Genomic DNA, 9,668 nt, shown 5'->3' on the forward strand with positions numbered 1-9,668 from the left:
GATTGAAAGTGCAGTGCCAATAAATAGTAATCGATTATCTTATCAAGTTGATTATAAGGTATAATTAATTAAGAGTGACCATTAATTTGGTGAATGTAATTGAGTATTAATTTAGACCACAGTCCGGTTACTCTGCCTTCTACATCTTTGTTGTGTCCCAGGGATAGAAAATAACCAGTAGTAGATATTGGGACAACTCCACCTTCTATGATTTCATTTTCATCAATTCCAGCAGTTTGATTTAAGTTTTATAATTAATTATACCTTATAATCAACTTGATAAGATAATCAATTACTATTTATTGGTACTGCACTTTCAATCCCTTAAAGTTTCATGAATTAATCGTTTCATTTTAATAATTGTTTAAAGTCCTCCTCTGTGTTTTAATTAAATTAATTGATTTTTATTAACTGATTGGGAGAAACGTTGCTGCTCATTAACTTAATGAGGATAAAACCCTAGTAGGGGACCTTTTTAATTATTGTTAATAATTGTGGGATTGGTTTCTATTCATTTTTCTATTGATTTAGTTGGATTCATTGATTTTAATCCACTGCACTTTAAAACATAATAAATTGAATAAGTGATTGTTCTAAGTAGATTGACAACCTCTGGTGTTTCTATTGGGTTACTTACATATATTTACTTAAATCTGAAAATATTTGGGTGTTGAATAAGGTGTAAGAATAGACCAATTTCATGACTGAGTTAAACTGATTAAACGGGGAACTTTGTCTCTTTGGACTTTATTAATTGTATTGTACTGACCACAGACCTCTGCTTTAATCTTAAGGATAAAACAACTACTAAGGTATCTTTGGTGCAGTTTTTAAAAATAATACACGTGTATTTATACAGTCAGGTCCATAAATGTTTGGACAGAGACAACTTTTGTCTAATTTTGGTTCTGTACATGACCACAATGAATTTGAAATGAAACAACTCAGATGCAGTTGAACTGCAGACTTTCAGCTTTAATTCAGTGGGTTGAACAAAAAGATTATATAAAAATGTGACAAACTAAAGCCTTTTTATTAACACAATCATTTCATTTCAGGGGCTCACAAGTAATTGGACCATTGAGTCAGGGGCTATTTCATGGGCAGGTGGGGCAATTCCTTGGTTATGTCATTATCAATGAAGCAGATAAAAGCCCTGGAGTTGATTTGAGGGGGGGGGGGGTGTATGTGGAACAGACAACATGAGGACAAAGGAGCTCTCCATGCAGGTGAAACAAGTCCTCCTTAAGCTGCAACAATAGAAAAAACCCATCTGAGAAATGGCTCCAATATTAGGAGAGGCAAAATCTCCAGTTTGGTACATGGTGAGAAAGAAAGAAATCACTGGTGAACTCAGCAACACAAAAAGACCTGGACGTCCACGGAAGACAACAGTGGTGGATGATCTCAGAATCATTTCCATGGGGAAGAGAAAGCCCTTGACAAGAGCCAAACAAGTGAAGAACAGTCTCCAGGAGGTAGAGTCTCCATATCCAAGTCTACCATAAAGAGAAGACTGTATGAAAGTAAATACAGAGGGGGCACTGCAAGGTACAAGCCACTCATAAGCACCAACAATACAAAGGCTACATTGGACTTTGCTAAAAAACATCTAAAAAAGCCGCACAGTTGTGGAAAACCATTGTTTGGACAGATGAAACCAAGATGAAGCTCTAGCAGAATGATGGCAAGAGTAAAAAAGTCTGGAGAAGACTTGGGAAGAGCTGATGATCCAAAGCATAGCACAGTTGTGTATAAAACATTTGGGGGGCAGTGTGATGGCTTGGGGTGCATGGCTGCCAGTGGGACACTAGTGTTTATCCATCATGTGACACAGAAGCACAAGAATGAATTGTGAGCTCTTCAGAGACACTGTCTGCTCAAATCCAGCTAAATGCACTCACATTGATTGGGAGGCGTCTCAAGCCAAAACATAGAGCCAAAGCAACCCAGGAGTTTATTAAAGCAAAGAAGTGGAATATTGAGCTGATGTGAAGCCAATTGAGCTGCATTTCACTTGTTGAAGACTAAACGTGGGACAGAAAGGCCACAAACAAAGAGCAAGTGAAAGAAGCGGCTGCAGTAAAGACCTGGCAGAGCATTAAACAGGAGCAAACCCACAATCTGCTGATGTCCATGAGTTCAACACTTCAGCCTGTCATTGCAGCAAAGGATTTTCCACCAACTATTAGACATGAACATTTCATTTGTACAACTACTTGTGAGCCCCTGAAATGAAGGGATTGAGTTAAAAAAAGGCTTTAGTTTGTCACATTTTTATACAATCTTTTTGTTCAACCCACTGAATTAAAGCTGAAAGTCTGCAGTTCAACTGCATCTGAGTTGTTTCATTTAAACTTCATTGTGCTCATGTACAGAACCAAAATTAGACACAAGTTGTCTCTGTCCAAACATTTATGGGTCTGACTGTCTCTGGCACATCACTGTCCCCCCTTTTTCTACATACCCCCCAACTGACTGAGCTCATATCACACAGGGGAGGAGGAGGAGGGATATTTCCCCTTTAATATCACACAGACACAAGGGGAATATTCTGACTGTGAGGTTTATAGATTAACCCTATAGGGGAATGATGAATCAGAGAGCCCTCCCCACACACATTATCTGTGAGAATCAAACCCCCCCCCTAAACACAAGCCCTTGGGAGCCCCAGTAATCACTCGCTGGCAGTTTACACTGATTACAAGTAGTGAGAGATTCATTAGCAGTTCAGCAATAACAAGTGTCATCTACATTCCCATCTCCCTCATTCCCCAGCCACAAACTCACTGTCACCCCTGCAAAACACAGTATTAACTAGAACTCCCTGCACCTGCAAAGTACAGTACTGAGTATAACTCCCTGCAAAGCACAGTACTGAGTATAACTCCCTGCGCCTGCAAAGTACAGTACTGAGTATAACTCCCTGCGCCTGCAAAGTACAGTACTGAGTATAACTCCCTGCGCCTGCAAAGCACAGTACTGAGTATAACTCCCTGCGCCTGCAAAGCACAGTACTGAGTATAACTCCCTGCGCCTGCAAAGCACAGTACTGAGTATAACTCCCTGCGCCTGCAAAGCACAGTACTGAGTATAACTCCCTGCGCCTGCAAAGCACAGTACTGAGTTTTATTTCTATTTTACCTCCAATTGGAGCCCAAGGTTTCCCTCTATTTTCACCCTCAGTCATCCACCTTCTTCCTCCCTACCTGCATCTCACCACTTGGCTCCTCCCTTTTTACCTTTCCTGGGTAATGGGTGCCAGTATAGAGTTTGTACTAGAGAATGAAGTATGTGTTGTACTTTTATTTACATTATTATTTACTTACTATTAGTTACACTTATTCACTCTCTTATTAATTCCCACCTTGTCTCCTGCAACTTGCTCCTTACAGGTGATCCGACACATCTTCTTCCCCAACTCCAATCTGTTCTAAACACGAGTGTGAGACTCCTTTATCCACATGAGATGCCCCCACCTGCTTAGAGATCCACATCACTGAGATTCTTTAGATTGTAAGCTCTTGTGAGCTGGACCCTCATCCCATTCTCTGTAAACTTTTATAAGTGAAATTATTGAGAGATCCCTGTTCATTATAAATTAATATAAAATACCACATCATTCGCTGATGCTGTATAAATAAATGATGATTATCAGCTCAGTGCATTTAGTGGTTTGTAAAATTCCTGGGATTCACGTATTGATTTTGTCTGTAATGTTCTGTTTTGTGATTGTCAGCTCCCTGGCCCATATAATCCATTTATATACAAAGTATGTACAGCTGGGCCAACCCCAATTGGCTAAAGTCTCCCAAACCATCAACTGTGGCTCCCTTTTCCCTTCTGTAGTTCTAGGGGTGCCCGCCATCCATTTGTTGTGTCCTGACAGCAAAGCGGTTGACATGCACTGGGATGGGCACCACAATTTTGGGGTTTCGAATAGGCTCCCCGGCCCGACTGCTGACGTTTCCAGCTTTAATACGTTTCCACTTAGCCCTACGGTTCTGAAACCAGATCTTGACTTGCACCTCACTGAGCTTCAGAGTGTGGGCGATCTGAGACCTCTCAGTGAGGGACAGGTATTTCTTGCAGTGAAACTCTTTCTCCAGTTCCAGGAGCTGCTCACTGGTGAATGCCGTCCTCCTCCTCCGACTCTTCCCTGGGGTTCCAACTCCTTCCACCATTGAGGCTTGACTGGTGCCCTTCCCCTTGTTTCTAATCCTTGGAGAACTTCCTACTCCATCAGGAATGCTCTCATCACAACTCTCCCCCGAGCTCTCCTCCTCATGGTCACTGCAACCTGCTTCTGAGGCTTGGCCATCCACCTTGTCCTCATCGGAGCTGTCCAGCTTCTCATCTCCTGACAGCAGAAAAATGATTGGTGAGATGGGACAAAAGAAGCAAAGCCATGTGCTCAGTGCTATTTCTATAATAAAGTACAAGAAGGACCTGCAAGATCTACTAGAGGAATAACAGAAGAGGGCTGCTCATATTTGTGTTGCACCAAACCTATACCAGGCATAAACACAACAGGATCGTCTCACATAAATATGCTTGTCCCCAAAATAACGATAACTGCAAGCCTATATAATGCTCTTCCTACCCTCCATGCGTCTGAAATAATGATTCAACAGATTCTCTTGGTTTCAGATATAGGCGAAGTCTAGCTTGGTGACACCACCATTACGTTTCCTTGGAAAATGACCTTCTCAATGTTGCTTTAATAATAGGTTTTGCAAAGTATGTGGGTTTTGGGCTTTGCCTAGTTCATGGTGGTACCTGCCTTATGGTGGAGGAACCTTAATGAGATCATGTGATGGAAAGTAGCAACTCAAACTAGACCTTGTGTTTCTGCCCCTGTATTTCTGTGCTGAAGAACCATTAACAGCAAAAAACATCTTATGAATGAATGACCTCATGATACTCTTCAGAACCCCCCGACTGTAAAGCCTGGAATTTGCCCCAACTGGACTTGTGAAGTCACTTGGATGTGCAGCAGTTCAGTCCATTGAAGCTCAGTATAAGATCAGTTGGAACTTCCACTGGGGCAGCAAACTGATGTGCGATAGGACTGATACTTATCAAGGGCCTCTTTAAGTCTTAATGTGGAAATCTGGATTTCAGAGAAATAGGGCCCCTAATTATTGCTGAATTGGGGTTCTCCATTTTGTGCTTTCTTTGTGGAGACTTTCCCCATACCCAAGTTATTCTACTCAATGTTGTCTTCTCCTTATGGCTCTGAGGAATGTCCCCCCTGTGAAAAGCCCAACACTCTTCCCTACTCAGAGAAACTGGGTTCCTGTGTGTTAAGGGGGTGCCATCACCCCGTCTTTATCCTGTTTTGTTTTAGGGTGGCTCTAATGAGTGCTTTGCAATTTTTGTTATTGGAAGAGGTTTGGCTGATAGGGGGCCCATACTTATGTCAGCAGGGAGATTAGTAGAGATTAGTAAATAGTAGTTTAGGCTGAGTAAAGACAATTGAGAACATGTCATTATATATCCAATGCCCCATTGTGACCATTAGGTTTAAGACTAGTAGGGGATTATGGGGAATGGGGTGCATATGCTTTCATGTTCTTGTCCAGGCTCTTTATTGAAGTTCTATGAACTGCCTCATGATCTCCTAATGGAAAGAATCCAAAATCAGGATCCACCCCGGGCAGGAGGGCAGAATGCAGGAGGGTAGAATGCAGGAGGGCAGGGCAGAGCTGAGCAGAATATCAGGAACAGGAACAATGAATGTGTTGGCTTTGGGCTTCTGGGGTGTATACTCTGCCCGGATATTAGGGTTCCTTTCCTATAGGCCAGTATTGATGTACAACCCCAGAGACTGTAGCGTTCAAAGTGCCCCAAAAGTGTGAGAAGAGGAGGAGCAAGAACATTAAGGAAGAAACGGATCAGAGTTCGTGGACCCAATAAACATGAAAATGAAATTTGTGGGCTGCAAAGGGTGGGGCTTGGCATAATAGGCCTTGAGTGGGTTGATTGGGGTACTGTTGGTAATTGGGCTCTTTTTTATTGGGGCGATTAGGTGACCTATATTTTAATAATTGGGGTCCCTGTGTGATCTCTGGTATGTTCCAACATCATAACAGCAGGACAAAGAGACTGTGTTGGAAACAAGTTGGTAGTCCAGTGTTATCTGCCATCTGTGGGCTATTAGCCATCTCCTACATTCTTCCTACTAGTCATCTCTGTATTGGCCAAGTCAGATACTCTCCCACTCACTATCTCTCTATATGACTAGCCATTCTCATACTGTGGCTAATCATCTCTCTGTATGACTGGCCATTCCGATGTTCGATGTACTAGCCATTTCACTCTATAAGTAGCCAAATGTATATGATCCCTACTAGCCTTATCTCTGTATGACTAGCCATGTGTCTGTGTGATTAGGCTACAAGCCATTCCTTCATGTTGTACATCAGGGATCCCCAACCTTTTGAACCCGTGAGCAACATTCAGAAGTTAAAAGAGTTGGGGAGCAACACTAGCATGAAAAGTGTTCCTGGGGTGCCAAATAAGTTCTGTGATTGGTCATTTAGTAGCCCCTATGTGGATTGTGAACCTACATTGAGACTCTGTTTGGCAGTACAACTGGTTTTTATACAACTGAAACTTGTCTCCAAGTCTGGAATTCAAAAATAATCACCTGCTTTGAGGCCACTGGGAGCAACATCCAAGGGGTTGGAGAGCAACATGTTACTCATGAGCTACTGGTTGGGGATCACTGTTGTACACAATTCCCACATTCTGCTAATTAGCCACCGTTGTTTATGATTAGCCACTCACACACATTCCCTGCTAGCCACCTGGCTGTATAGCTGACGCTGGGCTCACTTCTCTGCAACATAAGCCATCTCTCTGCTTAAGAACAAATAGTACAAATAACTATTACCACAGTCTCAATACTAGCCATTCTAATGTAACAATAGCCATTATAATTCTCTGCCTAAAAGCCATTTGCATGTTCTGTCTGCTAGCCACCTTTCTATATCACTTGCCACTTAAAGAGACCGCACTGCGTGTCACAGACATGGGGTCATTCCCCTGTTCTACAGATCCAGTTGGATTTCTCCAGGTCCCACTCATTGGAGTCTCATTGCTCCTGTTTAATTCTCCTCCTTCCATGTTCTACAGTGTGGCTACCTGACTCTTCATCTGGCTCTCTCCCTCCCCCCTTACCTGGCAGGCAGGTGTAAGGCTCCGTGTAATTGGCAACCTCTGAGCTGGGGTCCTGGGTTCCTTGTGCTGCAGCTTCTCTGCCTCTTTCTTCCAAGTTTGGGGAACCCCCTCCTGGGGCCGCCAGCTCCTGGGACTGTGAATAGAAACTCTCTGCAGTGTCTGGAAAGTTGGGGAGGGAAGTAGTCAGGGCCACCATGGAAGGGAGTCCTTGCCCAAGGCTGGCACAGAAAGTGTTGCTCAAGCGCCCAGTGAAGGAGGCCAAGGGTCCAAGAGAGGGTAGTGGGGTGGGGGGTAATGTCTGTGGAAGAACGAGGGGCCGATATGGCATGAACATGGGGTACCCAGTATAGAGCACATGTCCCTGTCGGGCAGGAGGGCTGCCAATCAGAGAGTCTATGGTGAATGTGCTGAGCACCCCACTGGGTCTTTGCATTCTCCACTGAGTAGTAGCAGGGCAAATGCAAGGGTGAAAATGGAGGGGTGTAAATTTAGGGGTGCAAATGCAGAGGTTCAAATGGAGGGGTGCAAATGCAGGGGTGCAAGTGCAGGGTGCTGGCTGGGCTAGGGGAAGGCTGCGCAGGGATCGGTGTGTTGGGCACAGGAGGTCTCAGACTGAGAGGGAACGTGAGAGCTTCTCTCTGTCACAGTAATGGGAGGGGGCTGAGGAAGGGGGAGACACTGCTCATCCATCTTCACTCCTTCCCCTTCATTTCTTTATTCAGACTCTTCATTATCTCTCCCTGCAGTTTGGCCAAGAGACTGGGAATTGACAGCGACAAGAAGAAATACTGGGGCCACCTCTCATTTATTGCTAAAGATCATCAGCAACTGGGACACGAGGAACTTCACTGGCTCCGACCCTTCAAATTCATCCCTGAACTTCTTCTCCTAGAACTGATCCCAATGTTCCCTAAAATAATACACAGACTTCTCCCCGAGACGCCCAAACGTTCCCTTTCTTCCCCAACAGCAAAGAGTGAGACGGGGTTTCTTCTTAATCAATTTAGTGGCACCCCAAGTCTCTATGACAATATATTAAATACATTAGAGAGGGGCACGGTTGTCTTGTTTAGGAGAGAAGATACAGATAGTGTATAATACTGAGGCTTGGGTGGGAGAGAAGATACAGATAGTGTATAATACTGAGGCTTGGGTGAGAGAGAAGATACAGATAGTGTATAATACTGAGGCTTGGGTGAGAGAGAAGATACAGATAGTGTATAATACTGAGGCTTGGGTGGGAGAGAAGATACAGATAGTGTATAATACTGAGGCTTGGGTGAGAGAGAAGATACAGATAGTGTATAATACTGAGGCTTGGGTGGGAGAGAAGATACAGATAGTGTATAATACTGAGGCTTGGGTGAGAGAGAAGATACAGATAGTGTATAATACTGAGGCTTGGGTGGGAGAGAAGATACAGATAGTGTATAATACTGAGGCTTGGGTGGGAGAGAAGATACAGATAGTGTATAATACTGAGGCTTGGGTGGGAGAGAAGATACAGATAGTGTATAATACTGAGGCTTGGGTGGGAGAGAAGATACAGAGAGTGTATAATACTGAGGCTTGGGTGGGAGAGAAGATACAGAGAGTGTATAATACTGAGGCTTGGGTGGGAGAGAAGATACAGAGAGTGTATAATACTGAGGCTTGGGTGGGAGAGAAGATACAGATAGTGTATAATACTGAGGCTTGGGTGGGAGAGAAGATAGTGTATAATACTGAGGCTTGGGTGGGAGAGAAGATACAGATAGTGTATAATACTGAGGCTTGGGTGGGAGAGAAGATAGTGTATAATACTGAGGCTTGGGTGGGAGAGAAGATACAGAGAGTGTATAATACTGAGGCTTGGGTGAGAGAAGATACAGAGAGTGTATAATACTGAGGCTTGGGTGAGAGAGAAGATCCAGATAGTGTATAATACTGAGGCTTGGGTGAGAGAGAAGATCCAGATAGTGTATAATACTGAGGCTTGGGTGAGAGAGAAGATACAGATAGTGTATAATACTGAGGCTTGGGTGGGAGAGAAGATACAGATAGTGTATAATACTGAGGCTTGGGTGGGAGAGAAGATACAGAGAGTGTATAATACTGAGGCTTGGGTGGGAGAGAAGATACAGATAGTGTATAATACTGAGGCTTGGGTGGGAGAGAAGATACAGAGAGTGTATAATACTGAGGCTTGGGTGAGAGAGAAGATACAGATAGTGTATAATACTGAGGCTTGGGTGGGAGAGAAGATACAGATAGTGTATAATACTGAGGCTTGGGTGGGAGAGAAGATACAGATAGTGTATAATACTGAGGCTTGGGTGGGAGAGAAGATACAGATAGTGTATAATACTGAGGCTTGGGTGGGAGAGAAGATACAGATAGTGTATAATACTGAGGCTTGGGTGGGAGAGAAGATACAGAGAGTGTATAATACTGAGGCTTGGGTGGGAGAGAAGATACAGATAGTGTATAATACTGAGGCTTGG

General features: G+C 43.6%; 1 protein-coding gene across 1 annotated transcript; it reads right to left on the bottom strand.

Annotated features, from left to right (window-relative positions):
- Nucleotides 1-3,659: 3,659 nt before the first annotated feature.
- On the bottom strand, nucleotides 3,660-7,878 carry LOC108704651 (homeobox protein GBX-1). The gene is made up of 2 exons (XM_018241305.2): nucleotides 7,186-7,878; nucleotides 3,660-4,360 (listed from the first exon to the last, which is right to left on the bottom strand). The coding sequence occupies exons 1-2, from the start codon at nucleotides 7,616-7,618 to the stop codon at nucleotides 3,852-3,854; spliced, it is 942 nt and encodes a 313-aa protein (XP_018096794.1). The 5' UTR covers nucleotides 7,619-7,878; the 3' UTR covers nucleotides 3,660-3,851.
- Between the last annotated feature and the right edge of the window lie 1,790 nt (nucleotides 7,879-9,668).

Source organism: Xenopus laevis, chromosome 6L (genome assembly GCF_017654675.1).
Source record: "Xenopus laevis strain J_2021 chromosome 6L, Xenopus_laevis_v10.1, whole genome shotgun sequence".
NCBI classification, from domain to species: domain Eukaryota; kingdom Metazoa; phylum Chordata; class Amphibia; order Anura; family Pipidae; genus Xenopus; species Xenopus laevis.